Here is a 20000-nt window from a genome sequence, read left to right on the forward strand (position 1 = left end):
GGCATACAGCAACAATAAGCCTGAGACTGTGTGTGTGTGTGTGTGTGTGTGTGTGTGTGTGTGTGTGTGTGTGTGTGTGTGTGTGTGTGTGTTTTGTGATGAACTGTGGCAGAGTTTTCCAGCACACACCCACCACAGCGAGCGTCACTGTCTGAGGCACGCTTCCACCCAAACACACACCATCCTCCTGAAACATAACCCTTCCTGGAACTGCAGCCACTTTTATGGCTGCGTGTGTGCGTGTGTGCGTGTGTGCGTGTGTGCGTGTGTGCGTGTGTGCGTGTGTGCGTGTGTGCGTGTGTGCGTGTGTGTGTGTGTGTGTGTGTGTAGTAGGTTCAAAAGGCCATGTCCAGCTGGGCCGTCTCAGGCTACTACGCGGGACGAGTTGTGTAACGCTGAGCGCTCCAGAGGAGAACACACACAGCCCCTCTCAACCCCAGAGCTCCACGGCAGGAGACACAACGTGCCATGATCTGATGGGTCAGACAGGAACTACACTTCAACAGCTCTAAAGCAACACAGAGAGAGGGAGAGATGGAGAGAGAAAGAGAAAGAGGAAGGTGTGGGTGTATGAACAAGTGTGAGATGAACGAGTGTGAGATGGGGAACAAAGAGGGGAGGCAGAGAGCGAGTGCAAGGAGGGGAAGAAATGTGAGACGTGAAAACGTAGTGATGGAACACAGAGGGGGTGAGGGGCAGAGCGGAAGGGAAGGAGGGGTGGGGTGGGGTGGGGTGGGGCCGTCTGGCACGCGACCAGACCCCTGGATAATGAGGGCTTCTCCCCTCGACCCGCTACAGCAGCCTCATACCAAGCCTGGGCCCAGAGAGCAGGGGAACACACTGAGACAGGAGGAGGAGGAGGAGGAGGAAGAGGAGGAGGAGGAGGAGGAGGAGGAGGAGGAGGAGGAGGACAAACAACGGCTTTACCCCAAGGGACAGCAGAGACGGGGTGGGGGCGGAACCGCTGCATTCTGGGGTCTCTGGGTGATTAGGGCGAGGAGGTGGTGGTGGGGAGGTTTTTTTCCGGAGCATTCTAGCCACTAATTGGCCTCGATGGTGTAATTGGTGTCGACTGAAATCAATCTCTCGATTCAGTCTCTCTCTCTCTCTGCTCTCTGCTCTCTTCGTGTGTGTGTGTGTGTGTGTGTGTGTGTGTGTGTGTGTGTGTGTTGGTCTCCAGCACTACTTGAATGGTGATTACAGAAGTTTTTAACTCCACTCATGATGTTTTGCAATCCTAACAATGCCATTTTTTTTTAAGAGAGCATAATGAGCAAAGTCCTTCATACCAGGACGAGAGCCAAAACACAGCTGCTAACAAACATAAGGCTAAGTACAGAGTGTATGCTGTGTGTGTGTGTGTGAGTGTGTGTGTGAGTGAGTGAGTGAGTGTGTGAGTGTTTTATGGTGGCCCTTCTCTCGAGCAGAATGAGTAAGCACTTACTGTCCCTGTATGACCAAATAACAGCCGGGGCTAAGAGTCATGGCGGCTGTGTAAGACTAGCTAAAGTTAGCAGGAGGAAGGGAGTGAGAGAGAGAGAGAGAAATAAAGAGGGGAGGGGGAGTTGCTAACAAAAGAGAGATAGAGAGACAGACAGACACACGGAGATAAAGAGAGATTGTGTGGTTTAAGGAGCGTCATAAAGACAGCAATCTGGAGAGCTGAATGACAGAGAGACAGACCCATGGAGATAGACAGAAGGGGAGAAAAAAGCGGGAAGAAAAGAAAGAGAGAGAGAGAGAGAGGGTGTCACTCACCAGGTCGGAGTTGTCGGCAGAGAAATGACTCTCACAGTCGGCTCCTTCAAAGTAGACGGTCCAGGTGCCGGGCGAGCGAGGATGAGGGGTCAGACGACAGAAGCCTGGAGAGGAGGAGGGAGAGAGAGAGAGAGAGAGAGAGAGAGAGAGAGAGTTTTACATTCCCCGAAACCAAACACCTGGAAACACTGCCAGGACCTGCCCTGTGTCAGTTTCTCCCTCTCCGGCTCTTTCTCGCTACCACACACACACACACAGACACCAATAAACGTGCGCGCGCGCGCACGCACACGCACACACAATCCAAGATAAGAGTTGAACAGCAAACAGTGCCATCCGTGAGGTAGCCATGAAACACATTCCACTGGGTCTACGTCAGACAGATCACACACACACACACACACACACACACACACACACCTTTGATTCATTGTCAACGGTGTCACTGTACACAACCTATCACTCTTAATACATAGATAACACCCACTCACATGTTTTAATCAGAGAACAAAAGAAAATTCTAGGAACCTTGATGGAACACCAGAAAGTCAATCTGGAAAATGGCAGACTCCTTTAGAGAACTCCCACAGATCATTCCAAGGATACCAAGGAAACGGCCTTCCTGACATTCTAACACTACACAAAATCCTCCACGTCCAAGTCCTCCTATTTCCTAGTCTGGTTAGGTCATCACAGAATGGTGGGAAAGCCATGCAGACAGTGTGCAGCCATGCCCAAGGAATGTTCTGGAAGACATCGGGTTGTGTCCAGAATGTCTCCATCCCCCTGTTTCTCAGCGGTGGGCTGGACAAGTAGACCTGTAGTTGCCCCCCCCCCCCTGCCAATCTTCATCCTTCTTTCTTACCCTCCTCTCTGACTGCCCAAGGAAAATAGCTGACCTCCAAATCAGACCTCAGGCCTAGTAGCTCCAACTTCATAACCACCTATAGCACTCCTTTCTCTTTTCTCTCCGTCTCCCCATTTTCTCATGCCTTCCCTCCCCGCTCACCTCTCTGGCAGAGGGGCTCGAGGAACTCCTGGAAGCCGTTGGGGATGTTGCGCACCACGTCGCACGAGTACCCGTCCTCCGGCAGGAGGAAGGGCAGCTGCAGGTCGGGGTCCTCCTCCAGCTGCACCTCGCGCCCGTCGCTGCGGGCCAGCTCGTCCGCCGTGTTCTCGGCCACAGACACCACGTGGTCAATCAGCTCCTGGTACACACACACACACACACACACACACACACACACACACACACACACACACACAGCAGAGGGATGAGAGAGAGGGATGGGGGAGGGGGAGAGAGAGAGAGAGAGAGAGAAAGAGAGAGAGGGGGGGAGAGAGAGAAAGAGAGAGAGACAGTTTGAGTGCCAAACACACACAGGAATGTATACAAAAACATGCACGCATTCACAGACACAAACACACTTCACACAGACGTGTTCTTTGCTTGAGATGAGTCCCCCACTCGAGAGAGAGAGGGAGGGAGGGAGGGATGGATGGATGGATGGATGGAGAAGGTCTGAGTGACGTGTGGACTCGCCCAAACTTGACACGAAGAACAGAAGAGTGAAGCAGAGGAATGCTAACTGAAAGAGCATGGGACGATAATTCACACACACACACCACACCACACAAACATTCTAACAGGATTGACATTCCACACGGCCCACTGGGAGAAAGCGTCTATGGAACAGTCAAGAGAGTAATAACTAGGCACTGAATGACTGGTTAATGCCGGACGCAAGAACGAGACAGATGGACAGCCAGTTGGGCTGGAGGGGGTTGCCACTCACGGGTGGGATGTAGGGCTCGTCGGGGGCACAGTGGTAGTTGCTGAGGAGGGCGTTGAGCTGCAGTGAGTTGAGCTTGAAGCACGTGTTGTTGATGTTCTGTACGTCCTGCAGAGAGTACTTATCCATGGTCAGCAGGGTGGTGGCCTGGAGGGGACACACAGTCAGAACAGTGAGCGCTCAGCCTTTCTACAGCGCACACATTTACTGCACATCTGCACACACAAACACTGACATACGACCTCAGAACACATAGCTAGCACGCACACACACACACACACACACACACACACACAGACAGACAAAAGCCCAGACAAAATGATGAATTCCCCCAATCACCTGGCCTTTGCTGATGCTGCACCCATGCTATGGAGCTGAGGTGCTCCTGTCCTTTGAGACAGAGATGGTGCTGTGCTACAGGGCAAAAGTGCATCATGTGCTCCTCTGCTAAGTACTCCAGCCTGTCCCGCTTGGCTAACATGGCAGTCTGTTGCCAGCTGCCTTACACAAGTACTATGAGGTCAACGCACAGCGTTACTATCTACGACACTGGGTTCCATCTGGCTGAGGTACAGTATGCATTTCATATGTACATTTACATAATAATACACATGTACACTTGATGGTGATATAAGCCAATAGCTTGAGACAGTGACCTCATAGCTGTGCTATGAAGAAGTATTATCAATCAGGAACTCAGACTACTGAGGCAGTACCCCAGTATTATGCAACCAGCAACTCAGAGCTGTGCTATGGGGCGGAACTTCATGGCTAAGCTACGAGACACCAATAGCTACCTGTACTATGGGTCAGCAACTTATAGCAACCCTATGAGCCACTACTACACCTGTACTATAAGACAGTAACACCAATCCTATGAGGCATTACTACACCTGTACTATAAGACAGTAACTCACACCAATCCTATGAGCCACTACTACACCTGTACTATAAGACAGTAACTCACACCAACCCAACACCAACACCAGCCACTACTACACCTGTACTATAAGACAGTAACTCACACCAATCCTATGAGGCATACATGTACCTGTACTATGGTTCAGTAACTTGTGTGTATCCTATGAGACACTATTGTACCTGTACTATGGTTCAGTAACGTGTGTGTATCCTATGAGGCAGTGACTTGTACGTATCCTATGAGGCAGTGACTTGTGTGTATCCTATGAGGCAGTAACGTGTGTGTATCCTATGAGGCAGTGACTTGTGTGTATCCTATGAGGCAATGACTTGTACGTATCCTATGAGGCAATGACTTGTACGTATCCTATGAGGCAGTGACTTGTGTGTATCCTATGGTTCAGTAACGTGTGTGTATCCTATGAGGCAATGACTTGTGTGTATCCTATGGTTCAGTAACGTGTGTGTATCCTATGAGGCAGTGACTTGTATGTATCCTATGAGGCAGTGACATGTACGTATCCTATGAGGCAGTGACTTGTACGTATCCTATGAGGCAGTGACTTGTACGTATCCTATGAGGCAGTGACTTGTACGTATCCTATGAGGCACTATTGTACCTGTACTATGGTTCAGTAACGTGTGTGTATCCTATGAGACACTATTGTACCTGTACTATGCGGCTGAGGTGGCAGTCTGCGGCCAGCTCCAGGCCCTGTTTCTCTGCCCAGGCCTCAATGTGGCTCAGCTGCTGGCGCAGGATGGCGCCCCAGTAGTGGGAGCAGAGGCCCGAGTCGGCCTCCGTCACCAGCTTGTTGAAGAGCCACATGTTGATGAAGTGGAACAGCTGGGAGAACAGCTGGATGGTCAGTGCCGCGTTGACTCGGCAGCGGCGCAGCAGGGACATGGCGCCGGTCAGTGTGTGGAGGACGTCCTCTGTGGAAGGAGACGCACGTAAACACACACACACACGTAAACACACAAACACGTAAACACACACACACACACAGCCACCCGGGCGCGCACACACAGAGATCCGCACACGTGCATTCACTTAATTGACTTTCTCTTAAAGCGGTGGGTGGTCGTCCGGATAGACCGTAGTGAGCAGCCACCTTACTAATTGCTCTTCTGGTGTTTAGATACTGTGTGTGTGTACTGACCTATTTTAGGCCTCTGGGGGTTCTGCTCCTCGGGGTCGTCCAGGAAGGCAGGCATGTAGTTGTTGAGATCAGATTGCAAGCAGTGGACCAGGTACCTGAAAGCAAACAAACACTGGTCTCTAGGGCCAACCACAGAAATACACAGAGTGTCCATCAATAGGGCCTGAGAAGACCTCTACACACACACACACACACACACACACACACACACACACGCACACACATCTCAGACGGCAGTCCAGCCCCTTCATCCAGCCTGGAGCCTCCGAAACCACATCGCACACTAACACACACACACTCATGAATACACCCCCAACACACATCAACACACACAAACACACACAAACAATACCACCAGGCCAATGAAAAGTCCAGTCCAGGACATTCCACACATGCAGTTTCCTTCTAGAAGGACAATGGCTAAAGACCAGCAGGGAACAGCCAACAGTGTGTGTGTGTGTGTGTGTGTGTGTGCGCGCGTGTGTGTGTGTGTGTGTGGTGTAACACAAACATAACAATTATCTTACGCAACTGTGACGAACATGGACAATGACATCAACCTGCCTAAGCTTCATGTAGGACATTACACTGTGTGTGTGTGTGTGTGTGTGTGTGTGTGTGTGTGTGTGCGCGTGCGTGTGTACGTACACACAGAGGCAGCTAAAGTTCATCTTTCACTCCCTCCTTCCATTTCAAATTATCCTGTTAGCATCAATGCCATCATTTCCCTCCACTCACCATCATGTGCTTTAAATTAGAAACACTTCCTTTCAAAACACACAAAAACACACACACACACACACACACACACACTCACTTGAAAGCCATCTGCACGAGGTGGGCCAGCACGTCCTGCGCGTCCAGCGTGATGCGGCTCAGATCCTTGTCCTGCTTGACGAAGTTGAGCAGCTCCGAGGCGTTGGCCATCCAGAAGGCCAGAGCGCCGGCAATGTTCTTCTGCTTCTGTAGACAGAGGGACACGGCGTTAGAAACACAGCAGAAAGAGAGAGCGATGGAGAGAAGCACGCCCAGCCCAAAGAGAGAGAGAGAGAGGCGTTAGAGGGGATGGGGGCGTCGGGTGGTGCGAGGAGGTGGTGAAGAAGTCAAAGAGAGGGGGGTCTCTCACAGCCATGAGAAGCAGCAGCACTCCCCATACAGAGTCATGCCAACCCCAACCCCCTCCCCTCCCACCCCACCCCACTCCACCCTTCCATACCCTGCCCTGCCCTGCCCTGCCTGTCCCCCACAACCAGACACCGACCCCTGGGTGGCCACCTCCTTGCTCTTGGGGCTCGGAGCAGAGTGGGCTACTGAGCAGGCTGCCGACGCAGCTGCCAGCATGGCCCTCTCTCTGCCTGGCTCAGGTCACAGGAAGTGGCTCTTTAGTAGACGAGCTTTGGACAAGGCGAGGCCTGGCTCGGCTATTAGTGCGGTTAAACTGTCAGGCGCGCAACATTCCTTTGTTGTTGCAGCTGGCTCCGCATTAGCCATTATTCAATTAGGCCAATTGACCAATCATATCCAAATCCACTCATAAAACACACCACTGAGGCAGCAGACCTCCTCTTGCACCTGGGCACGGACTGGTTGAGGAGCCACAAGGTCATGTTTTTTTTAGGCCTGCTGAAGTATTTTGTGTTCTGGCGGAACCGTGATAGAACCCAAATGGAACCCCGTGCACCGAGGCCCGCAGGCTGAGAGGAATAGCACTGAGCGAGTGGCGTGGGAGAGCAGTGTCTGGTTGCTGCAGAGTGAACAAGCCCTGAGCGCTGTGAGACTCATACACACGGTCCAGGCAGTAGGACCCAGAGGGAACCAACCCGTCCTGCCCACTTGGCCCGTGTGTACCCCACAATTGTGTGTCCCCATGACGACAAAATAAATAAATAGAACATAAGAATAACAGAAAATGTCCCTTTTTTTGTTCAGCCGACGGAATGCATCCGTAAGAACGACAACATTAACAACGACAGACAAGAAGAGATGTGAATAAAACACATTTAAAAAGAAAGCAATACACACAATTCAAAATGAGCAGCAAAAAACTGTTAACACAAAAAGAGGTCGAGGGAGTTTGGTCGGTCATCCACAGTGAAGAAGCGGTAAGCAGAAGTCACATAAAGAGATGCCGCAATTAAAGGATGCTGCCAAGGTCAGAGCACTGGGATTATCACAAGGATGTTTTATTATTATTATTATTATTATTATGAATAATGTTGTTGTTGTTGTTTTGTTTGTTTTTTAGTAGTGCATAGTCCAAGGTTGAGCTGAGGATGAGGGGTTATATGCAACAGCTGAGTTGGAGGAGGAGGTGGTTGTGGTGGGTTGCTGTACGGTTGTTGAAGGGGAAAATAAATTCAAATTAAAAACATGAGTCCAGCTGTTGGAAGAGGGATTAATTGTTGGCGGCTGGTTTTCGGCTTCTGTTATGGAGGGAGGGAGGGAGGGAGGAGAGGGGGGAGAGAGAGATAAGAAGCATGGAGACTGAGCGAAGCCATCTTGAGACGAGAGAGAGAGAGAGAGAGCGAGAGAGAGGGCGGGAGGAGGGGGCGGTGGAGTTGGGTTGGGACAGCACGTTGAGCCTACCTGATCACCATCAGCAATCTCCTGCAGGGAGTAGAGAGGGGGGGGAGTGGAGGAAAGCACACACACACATACAACATCAACACAGGACAGAGAGAGAGACTGTCAACAACCAGTCACAGCCATGAGGACACACACATTCTCTCACACACACACACACACACACAGTGTCACAGTGACTCAACAGGATGGAGACTGTCACATTCAAACAAATGTATACTTAAACATATACACAAATACAGTGTGTACAATGTGACTGAACACGAAGAACCATGCACACACACCCTGATGATTCATCACACATCACTTCCATCCAGGCCTAGTAATCAGTTCCATGACATCCATTGACATTAACCAGTATCTATCCAGGCCTAGTAATCAGTTACATGACGTCCATTGACATTAACCAGTATCTATCCAGGCCTAGTAATCAGTTCCATGACGTCCATTGACATTAACCAGTATCTATCCAGGCAGGTTAGTGTTTGGCCTTGGGAAACGCCTGTCGGACATCTTGGAGATATTAAATCAGATCCTGTTCTTGATGCTAGTGTTGTTAGTCGTTACTTTGATATACAATCAACTATTTTAATCGGAACTGGCACTCGATGTAGAGTGAGCCTACTTCACACATCTACCAAAACAGAAAGACTACGATAAAAATAAAATAAATAAATAAATAAATAAATGCTTCTGGAGAAAGTTTGTTCTATATCCTTGCCATGTCGGAAGGGCCCAGCATACAAACGTGCAGGCACACACGCGCACACACACACACACACACACACACACACACACACAGAGAGACACACGTCTCTGTTTAAAGCAAATGGGATTATAGAGCAGTAGAGAGGGCTTAAGACTTTGGAAGTTCCAAAATCATAAAAAAATCCATCTTTGATGGGATTTAATGGGCATAATCCAGATTAGGGGGAGACGGACTGACTCTCTGCCATCATTGCTAATGCTGAACCAGCTTCCATATGTGTGTGTGTTTGGAGCTGTCGAACGAAAGAGTGACATGTACATGGGAGTGTGCGTGGGAATGTTTACATTGTGAATGTACCTGTGTGTGCAAGGTTACATAACTCCACTAAGTGTATATGCTACCCATGTCCCTGTTTTCGAGGCCGATAGCAATCTCCAGACTGTAAGCACCGCAGCGTAAGATGAGCCTCTGGGACTCATTGGCCAGCGTGTGTCCCAGACTGCACCGGGGCAAGAGCACAAATATCAATCCCTAGCATCAGAAGACAGGAGGAGCTTTTGGTCTTTCCCTTTCATTCTCAAAGTCTCTTTCTGTTTTCTCTTCCTTCATTCATGCACACACAGAGCCAGAGCCAGGCCCGCCGCTCAGAGAGGGGTCGTCTGGGGGCCACGCTGATAAGACACCAGCATTAACATGGAGAGGCCTGAGCTGTGTGCACTTGCCAGAGAGAGAGAGAGAGAGAGAGAGAGAGGAAGATAGGAAGCTTTTTTTGCGTTGAACTGGTTGTGTCTCATGTGTAGCCTTATCAGGACAGACATAGAGTCTTCCTTCACAGCCTTAAGAGCAATCCTGACACAACACACACAGACACTCACACACAGGTACAGAGCAACTGATACCGACAAGGAGAGCCATTCAGTCAGACAGCTATACAGACAGACAGACAGACAGAGACAGACAGACAGACAGACAGACAGACAGAAGGACATACAGACAGACAGACAGACAGACAGACAGACAGCGGTGGAGGACACAAAACTCAAGGAGACAGACAGACAAACAGGGAAGGAGCGAGAGAAAAAGTGAGAGACAGACAGACACACAAAGTGAAACAAACACTCTCAAAGACTCACTACAAAAAGCAGGGCACTACTTATGTCTGCAGAGAATATGAGCCAGCTGATCGACAGGCCGATTTGAAGAATTGAGACTGACCACTAGGGTCGGTCACAGCTGGCATGGACCAGACTACAGCACTGTGATCCTCGACCAGCACCACTGGCCAGGCCAGGGAGAGGGGGAGAGAGGGTTGGGACTGGGAGGTCAAACATGACATGGGCGAATCCGCTGAGATTTTGCATTTGATGATGATGATGATGATGATGATGATGATGATGTGTTCATTCTGGGGCCTCAGTGTAGGATGTTATCCTATGAACTTAGGGTGGCGTCTGTCCTACATTAACCTTCAGTATATCACTTTCACCTGGCCACACAGGAGAGAACATCAACAAAACAGTTCCAGAGAGAGAGAGAGAGAGAGAGAGAGAGAGAGAGAGAGAGAGAGAGAGAGAGAGAGAGAGAGAATCTAAAACCCTATGGGTCAATAGAAACGTGTAGGGGGGGGGCAAACTCACCTGGATGACTCCTTCCATCATGCTCACCATCTTGTTGACGATGGCGATGACCTTGTGCGTGCGCTCGGACGGGCTGATGTCGGGCCGGTACTGACTGGACATGACGTAGCGGCAGGTCATGTAGAGCACGTAGGTGGGGGACAGCTTGAAATGCACAGTGGAGCTGTTGGTGTAGTTGATGATTGCAGACAGGAAGGCATCCTCAGCTGTTTCAGGAGAGAGAGAGGGAGGGAGAGTGAGAGAGAGGAAAAAAAAGAGAGCGTAAGAGGAAGGGAAACAAAGAAAAACAAATGAAAAAAGGGAAGGGGAGATAATGGGAGGAAACAGCAGAAGAGAGAGAGAGAAAAGGGGGAGTGATGAGCAGGACGTGCATATGGAGAAGTGAAGAGGGGTGAACAGGGCACAGACAAAGAGAATGAAAGAGACACACAGACACACAGACAGACACACAGATAGACGGACACGCGTAAACAATGTTAGGAAAGTGACTTCTGTAGCGGATTTCACACAGAAGTCATAAAGTGGCCTCCTCTAACAGCCTCACTGATAACCCTCTTTCTCTCTACCACTCTTCCGTTCTTTCTCTCCCTCTCTCGCTCTCCCTCCCTCTCTGTGGGGGTCTGGTGCCTGAGCATCGTGAGAGCGCCCTTCCCCTGCCCCCCTCTCCCCCCGCCCCTCTGAATCAAAGCACTGGGCTCCCGCTCTCCCTCTGGTCTCACGCCACTGCAAACACACACAGCCGGACGCTCCAAACCACACACACACACACACACACACACACACACACACACACACACACACACACACAACCCTGTCAGAGGGGAAAGACCCGTCTGAAAATAAAACCTCAAAAGAATCAAACAAAAGCTGCTGGGAGCAAAGAAACAGCCGCCTCTTCGGATGTTGAGATCCGTTATGCAACTTGACATGGCTCCAACTCCACACTCAAAGGCCGTTTCCACGTTTGCGTTCGCTTCTAAGAGCAGAGCGCCGAGATGCCGGCCCCCGGGGTCGCCCACGGCTGGCTATTGGAGCGCAGCGGTTCGATTAACACTGCTCACGGTACAGCGACCCCCATTGGATTCCCTGCCACCTAGAGCTGGTCTGTGTCCAATAAACATCTTCGGAAGAGGGGGCATCGACTGCTGCTACAGACCCACCCCCCTGCCCCGACACTTCTCCAACACTGCGAGCGGCCCCACAGGAACTGTGCCAATACTTTCCAGGTATTGATCTCTAGTGAGGCCCTGGACACATTATAAAAATAGCCCAGCGCGCTGGACTTGGTAATAACTCCTAGGATGTGGACTAGGTTGAGCATTCTAGACGGTGAACGAGAGTTTATTTCCATCTAGTTGGGACACATTCCATTTCATCAGGCTAACATGCCGTCTAGCCACAACAAAGAGCGGAACACAACATACCGCAGACAGGTGTCAATAAAATGGTGAAATGAACAAGGGTCTATTGATGTGATGTTACCCTATATAGATAGGTTACTCTAGGTCAGATTTGCATTTGTTTCTTGTTTAGTGCATCAGAGCTTGCTGGATGCTCATGGAAACTGACAGAATTGCCCCGAGGTCTGTTGTTGTTGCCCCTGGGTTTATCTCTGACAGCGAGAAAAGGTCAACTAGGTTTGATCTGTTCAGACAAAAACCTTTCTGTGGGGGGCTTTAACTGTAAAACCCCACAACACAGATCACAGACAACCCATCAGAGAGCTGCAGAGCATCACAAGAAACATTTGCCAGCATCATAAAGATGGTTTATTGCCAACTACACATCCACTTGGGTATGGTAGTAGCCCCACACTGTTTACACGTCATCAGACCGTCCTCTCGTCCTATTCTGCCCATATCTAAATACCAGTAAACATCAGTGAAGTTAGAGCCTATCTGATCTGCTGGTAAGGAGGTCCGGCATATGTCCAGGCACATCTTATCAATGGTAGATTGAGAGTGAGAGAGAAGGACGAATGACAAAACAGGAAGACAAGAAGGGGAAAAAAAAAAGAGCGCGATAGTGAGTGAATCAGAAATAGAGGGAGGAGAGGTCATTAGAAGGATGCAATACTCACAGTTCTCCCGGAACTCGATGCTGGCCGGCAGCGTGAGCTCGGGGCCCAGGGCATCGTGGGACCTGCGGGGGGAGAGGAGAGGGTGAGTCGGAGTCGGAGTCTGGCTGAACCAGGAGAGGAGGCCGCCGCTGTTCACGCCGCTGTCCACCGAAGCCCAGCGCTCCAGCGGCACACCAACACCACGCTGGTACAACATGGCTAACTCCTCCACGCTACTGTGTGTGTGTGTGTGTGTGTGTGTGTGTGTGTGTGTGTGTGTGTGTGTGTGTGTGTGTGTGTGTGTGTATAGGCTTGTGTGCAGTTACAGAGAGGACGTTTTTTTTATGAGACAGGGAAGGAGTGTAAGAGAAAAGAAACTCCCAAGTGTATATGAAGGAAACAAAAGGTGAGCACACAGAGTGTGTGTGAGTGTGTGTGTGTGAGCGTGTGTGAGCGTGTGTGTGTGTGTGTGTGTGTGTGTGTGTAAGAGAAAAGAAACTCCCAAGTGTATATGAAGGAAACAAAAGGTGAGCACACAGAGTGTGTGTGTGTGTGTGTGTGTGTGTGTACACAAGCTCCTGTGCCGCTGCATTATTGATGCGGATGATCATGGTTTGAGGATCCTGTTTCTCTGTGCCGAGTGGAGCTGGAGCCTGAGGTCACATTTCAGTGACACACCTGAGGCTCAGGAGCAGTCACATGACCTGTCACATGACCTGTCACATGACCTGTCACATGACCTTCCTGTGATGCCAGCCAGCCAATCAATCAATCAATCAAAGCCTCATCTGAGCCACCTGAACATCAGCGTCACTGAGGATCAAGCCCTGACACTCATTTTGCACTGAATTCATTATGCAGGTGAGTTTAATTGGAGGTAATTAGTACAGTCACCTCACTGGTGTGGCTTGGGAATGTAATGAACACAAGGAGGTGCCAAAGTGCTCACCTGCATCTGTGTTCACTTAACTTCATGTTTCACATTTCAGCTCAGGAAGTGCCACTTGACTATTCAGAGCTTGAACAGTGTACCTCTAAAAAGCAATACACGTACATTTCTCTGTGTGTGTGTGTGTGTGTGTGTGTGTGGCAAACAGAGAAACACACACGCAAACTGTGTGTGTGGCTGCATGTGTATTGAAGGCACAAGCCCAGGTGAGTGTGTGTGTGTGTGTGTGTGTAGCTCTGAGCATGTGTGTGTGTAGCTCTGAGCATGTGTGTGTGTGTGTGTCAAACAGAGAAACACACACACAAACTGTGCATGTGTATTGAAGGCACAAGCCCAGTTGAGTGTGTGTGCGTGCGCGTGCGTGTGCGCGTGTGTGTGTGTGAGTGTGCAGCTCTGAGCATGTGTGATCACCCATCTCCATGAGCAGTGATGTATCTGACCTGCTGAAGTCCTGCTGCTCCCCACGGATCATCGGCTTCACCATGCCCCTCTCACTGCCATTGCCTGCCCGCTCCATGTCCAACTTCCCTGAGCTCTACACACACACACACACACACACACACACACACACACACACACACACACACACACACACACACACACACACACACACACACACACACACACACACACACACACACACAAAATTAGGCCAAAGGAAACAATAACAAATAATTTTATGCCCTACTTTTTTTAGGTTTGATTCATTTTTTTGCTTACAAGGCAAGTCGAATGATTCATTGATTTCACAACAAAGCAATTAGCTGGTTATTTAGAGAAGTAAAATAAAGGCATGTCATTTAAGATAAGCTTCAATTTAACATGCTTGGACAGGTAATCTCTGAATGCAAAGCAACACCCAAATGCTAATCTGTCTAAAGTACACATAAGCCATTATCGTGAGAGCTGACAGGATGGTATATCATCATGAACAAGATGTGAGTGGATCCATAGGCTATCTACTTCCTTGACTGTCTAAACACAGTGGGAGACAATGTGGAACAGATTAAGGCGGAGTGCTGTCGCTTCAGCAATACTACTGGAATAATATAATATAATAATATCGCTTCAGCAATACTACTGCAATAATATAATATAATAATATCGCTCAGCTGAAGGAGCTGCAAGTTTCTGTTTTATTGCTTTTAACATCAGGTCTTGCTAGTCATCTCCAAATTATGGGGTAGGAGAGAGAAAGAGAAAGAAAGAAAAAGAAAAAGAGAGAGAAAGAAAAATAAGAGATAGAGAGAGAGAAAGAAAAAGAAAAAGGGAGAGAGAGAGAAAAAAAGAGAGAGAGAGAAAAAAAAGAGAGAGAGAGAGAGAGAGAGAGAGAGAGAGAAAGAGCGGGTAAAGGGAGAAGAGAGAGCCCCAGGAAGAAAGCAGATTTTTTTAAAAAGAGATAGAGGAGAGGTTACCTTGCTGGTGGGGAGAGCGGAGCTGTGGATGTCCCCGTGCGGGTCAAAGTTTGGCTCCGCGACACTCCTAAAGCGGGGAGGACAGACACCAGCAGACACAGTTACAGTTACAGCACTGCTCGATGACTTCTCTTCACTAAAACTCCTCTTGCTTGAAAAAGCCTCTATGTACACACCCATAAACACAAACCCTGACGCACATCATACACACACACTAAATACTAAACACACACACACACACACACAGTACAGCAGCCAGCCCAAAATAACATACTCACAAAACCACCTCCTACACAGCCCCACTACACACACAAATAAAACACAGATGGAATTTAAGCCCTAACACCCCCTCACACACACAGAAATACACACATGTAGACGTTCAGAAGAATAAACACTCTTGCTCTCTCCGCTGTGCCTTCCTGTCTCTCTTTCTCCCTCACACACAAAGACAGACAGACACAGACGTGTAAAGGAGGCCACGCAGGCTGTGTGGAGGGGTATGAATAGGGATGCCAGGAGTTGTCTGTCTGTCTGTCTGTCTGTCTGTCTGTCTGTCTGTCTGTCTGTCTGTCTGTCTGTCTGTCTGTCTGTCTGTCTGTCTGTCTGTCTGTCTGTCTGTGTGCCCTGTCTGTCTGTGTGCCCTGTCTGTCTGTGTGCCCTGTCTGTCTGTGCCACGGCTCTTATCATCCTAAATGAAGGCGCCGATTCGAGCGCCTCTAAATATACACCCCAGCACAGGAGCAGCACTTTAATTAAATCTCACACCACATTAGAGGCCACACACACTCACAGGCCACACACACACACTCATCGGAATAGAGCGAGGCAAGGGACTGGCTGAGTTAAAGGACCATTTTGGCCTGGTAAAAAGATCTCTCCCTCTCTCTCTCTCTCTCTCTCTCTCTCTCTCGCACGCAATCTCTGTCTTTCTCTCTCTCTCTCACACTCTTCCACTAGGTCCTAATTCCAGCACACAGACACAACCCATACATCCATTCTCACGACCCAAACCCATGACTGACAACATGTGTAGCGCCCTCTAATGTAATCAAACATATGGTAAACAGATTTCTCAGAGAGAGCCCTCTCTTTGCAGCCAAATCAGTAGGACACAGCTCAAGTCTCCTGATGTCTGCGAGGGGCGACCTCTGAGTGGGATAGATCTACATGTGCAGCCAGGAGGCAGAGACACAGCTCAAGTCTCCTGATGTCTGCGAGGGGCCACCTCTGAGTGGGACCTACACATGTGCAGCCAGGAGGCAGAGACACACAGATTTGGAGTAATCACCGCTACACACGGCGCAAATCTCTCACTGCGCCAAGAGGGTTTAGAACAGCCTTTGCCTATAACCAACAAACCACAAATCTCTCCTCTCCTCCCTCCCTCCTTCCTTCCCTCTCTCTTCTCTTCCCTCCTTCCCTCCTTCTCCCTCTCTATTCTACGCCTGTAATCTTCTCTGGGACTGCTGCATGAACAGGGGGACAGGATTATGGTTCTCATGGCACCGTCCCGTAAACAGTCCCGTAAATGACTGACCTGTGAGGTCCGAGAGTTTCACCTTAAAACAGCCCGCAAACAAACACGATCAATCAGGGCTCGGACAGCAGGATTGAGCCTGCACAGCTTAACATTCCACAGTAACACACAAGCACACACACACACGCTAACTCCCTGCTGAAACTTTACACAGATGTCAACAACTACCAATGACATTTAGACATAAAACACTGAAAACACACACGTGTGTGTGCCTGTGTAAGAGTGTGTGATCAGAACACTTCAACATAACAACATAACAACACTGTGTCAAACTAACCTCAGGGCCCCCCAAGATTTCTGCAGCCACTGGCATAACTGCCTCCAGACTAGACCATCAATCTGGAACTATTTATGGAATTAGCCCATTACCTGGATGGGTCTCCAGTCCTCCAAAGATGCATCCTATAGCTAGTCCACGTCAGCTAGAGGTCCCCTGTCTCTGCCCTGGACCTGGACCTGGACCTTACTCCTTCACTCAGCACCACTGCTCATCTGCTGCTGCTGCTACTGCAGCCGCGGATGTGTGTGTGTGTGTGTGTATGAGAGTGTGTGTGTGTGTGTGAGAGAGTGTGTGTGTGTGTGAGGGACCTCTGTCTGCCTTCCAGCAGTTGCTGCCAGTTCACTACACACACACACACACACACACAAAGCCACACCCCACACTAGCCACGCCAAGCCCTGTCACACACTCTCATCAGATTAAAGAGCCCTGTAGCCTCAGACTGTAGCCTGCCATAACCCCTCCCTCTCCCTCTCTCTCTCTCCCTCTCTCTCTCTCTCTCCCTCTCTCCCTCTCTCCCTCTCTCTCCCTCTCTCTCTCTCTCTCCCTCTCTCTCCCTCCCTCTCTCTCCCTCTCTTCTCCCCACTCTATTCAGTCACTCACTCGCCCACCACTGCTCTCTTCCTGTTCCAAAACAACGCTCCCGCCCTCATTCATATATGTTTCTTTCTCTCTCTCTCCTTCCGTCTCTTAGGGGAATTACCAGAGTTACGGGTAATTTAATTCTCCTCCGGCTGGGCCAGCCAATGCTGGGCCGCCCTGGTGCAGTACGCCGGGGTCCTTACTGACCCTGACCGGTTCGGTCGCCCGGGCCGACAAGGGCTGGGGAATTAGTGTGATCTTCGCCGAAACCCAAACAATCCGAGTCAAGAGCCACGCGACAGATGGGCCAGTGAATTACATGCTTTAATGCAACACACACACACACACACACACACACACACACACACACACACACACACTATGGTAACATGACTAAAGCTATTATCCACTAAATGAGGACAATCATCATTGTGCTTACTCTAATGCTTAATCTAAGTAAGCAAGAGAATCCAAAGGACTGTGTGGTTGTAGTCATCTGCGGTCTCTGTGCTAATGACGGGCCATGAAGGAGAGGAGAGGAGAGGAGAGGAGAGGAGGGCTTTTCCCACAGTCCCACAGCACTGTGGCGTCTAAAAACAGGAAGCACCTGGTCCCCTCCCTCCCCAGTCTCTCGTCATCAGGCCAGATTCTGTCACTGCAGGATGGGACCTCACATCTGGAGACAACTTGATGACATGCTGGATGGGTGGGTGGGTGACTGTGCCTGCCTGCAGGCTTTCGTTTTAAAACCTTACCCCAACTTGGCAGGGCATCTCTGCTCTCTCTCCTTTGGGAATTACTACTCTTACTTTGAAAGCCATCCTAATGAACCATTAGACTGGAGAGAATGTTCAAATGTTGTTAATAAGAGTTGTCTTATCATTCATGTCCATCTCCAGATTGTAGTTTGTATCATTATTGCTGCACACAGCAACCAATTATAATAACAGTAGCATGATGACTGACACAGTTTTTCAGGATATGGATTTTTCCTGGTTGCATTGAACGGTATCTGAATCCCCAGCATCCATCTCATTTACTTCGCTGACCAAGCTCAGTGTTGATCAGATTACCGCCCTCTTGTACAAACATCTTCAGGGTTAACCCCAGATGTACTGATGCAATCCATACAGACAAACAGACCTACTAACATGAAGCACAGACACAGACACAGACACCAAGGCCAAGAGTTGTACCAGAGGTCACAACAAGCAGCTGAGTTGGTAACGTCAATAGAATATCCCCTCACCTGCAACAGCAGCCACAGTGTGGACACTCTTAAGTCTAAAAAAACCTATGCTAAGCTAAGTGCTCCATTTCTCGAGTGGACTGTGCCCTAATATACCTGTGAGCGTACCATACAGGTATCCCCTAGCTGACTTCAATACAGTTTCAGAGGACAAGGACCCCTGACGTGATGTGTATGTGTGTGTGTGTGTGTGTGTGTGTGTGTGTGCACCTACCCTGACTTGTGGCGTGCCTTCATCATGGGCCCCGGCTCTCGCTTGCCTCCGAGGTTCTCTTGGGCGGGGTCCACGAACTTGAAGACGTGGGCGTGTCCAAACTGCAGCGTGGCACCGCTGCGCAGGAGGGTGGTGTCCACGACCCGCTGTCCGTCAAGCAGAGTCTCCGCCTCCGGGGTGGCCGGGGTCACCGTCACCAGGCCGTCGGCGTGCAGCAGGTTGCAGTGATGGGGGAGGACACCTGGCCCAAAGAGCTGCACGCAGAGAGAGAGAGAGAGAGAGGGAGAGGGAGAGGGAGAGGGAGAGGGAGAGAGAGAGAGAGAGAGAGAGAGAGGGGGAGAGAGAGAGAGAGAAAGAAGAGGGATAACAAGACATCAATACAAAGCTGGGACAGAGGGGAACCACGCTATAATGCTATTCATTATTCCCACTAATCCGCCTGACTGCTTCAGCACATCTTTGGGAGCACGGCGGAGAGAACACCACCATGGGGTGGATGGGGCTGACTCCCTGCGCTCTCACCTGGATGGAGCCGTCGTCCGTGCAGTCGGAGCCCACCTCAGTGACACTCTGCTGGAGGCGGTACAACTTGGGCTTGTCCCTGGAGTCCGAGCCGTCTGTGGAGAGCACATCAGAGGTCAAGGGTCAACTCATAGGTTGCAGACAACACACACAGAATATCTCTACACACACACACGTACGTATATATACACACATATATATTAGTGCTGTCAGTTTAACGCGTTATTAACGGCGTTAACGCAAACCCATTTTAACGCCGTTAATTTTTTTATCGCGAGATTAACGCGATTTAAAATATATATATATTTGTTTTGTTTTTTTTAAGATTTACATTCTTTTTGGCCTCGCAAACTGTGTAGTAGGCTAACGTTACGGTTTGAGTGAAGGGTGAGCGTGATATGGCGAAATGGATGATAAAAAGCTTCTGAATGGAAAGTTTACTTTTAAAAGTTGTGTTGTGCAAAAGAAGCGAGCTTCACTGTTGTCTGAAAATGTCAACAGGCAGCTGGCTGAAAGCAAAGAAGTAGTAGGCTTACCTTTTATTGGTAACCTAACTGTTATGGTTCATTGTTTCTTAAATAAGAGGCCTGAAATAAGAGGCCTTCCCAGCAAACTTGAAAAAA

The 20000-nt window shown here is 49.6% G+C and overlaps 1 protein-coding gene across 1 annotated transcript in view; it reads right to left on the minus strand.

The window, feature by feature from the left end:
- Positions 1 to 20000, minus strand: part of afdna (afadin, adherens junction formation factor a) — a 112492-nt gene that overhangs the window by 34994 nt on the left and 57498 nt on the right. Inside the window, exons 10-22 of the mRNA XM_031581550.2 lie at positions 19378 to 19472; positions 18856 to 19109; positions 14988 to 15054; positions 14013 to 14107; positions 12645 to 12706; positions 10565 to 10770; positions 8222 to 8242; positions 6453 to 6598; positions 5636 to 5730; positions 5143 to 5408; positions 3555 to 3698; positions 2768 to 2966; positions 1759 to 1862 (exon numbers count right to left, since the gene is read on the minus strand). Coding sequence (XP_031437410.1) covers positions 1759 to 1862; positions 2768 to 2966; positions 3555 to 3698; positions 5143 to 5408; positions 5636 to 5730; positions 6453 to 6598; positions 8222 to 8242; positions 10565 to 10770; positions 12645 to 12706; positions 14013 to 14107; positions 14988 to 15054; positions 18856 to 19109; positions 19378 to 19472 — 1754 coding nt within the window. The remainder of the gene's footprint in view (positions 1 to 1758; positions 1863 to 2767; positions 2967 to 3554; positions 3699 to 5142; positions 5409 to 5635; positions 5731 to 6452; positions 6599 to 8221; positions 8243 to 10564; positions 10771 to 12644; positions 12707 to 14012; positions 14108 to 14987; positions 15055 to 18855; positions 19110 to 19377; positions 19473 to 20000) is intronic.

Source organism: Clupea harengus, chromosome 15 (assembly GCF_900700415.2).
Source record: "Clupea harengus chromosome 15, Ch_v2.0.2, whole genome shotgun sequence".
Lineage (NCBI taxonomy): Eukaryota > Metazoa > Chordata > Actinopteri > Clupeiformes > Clupeidae > Clupea > Clupea harengus.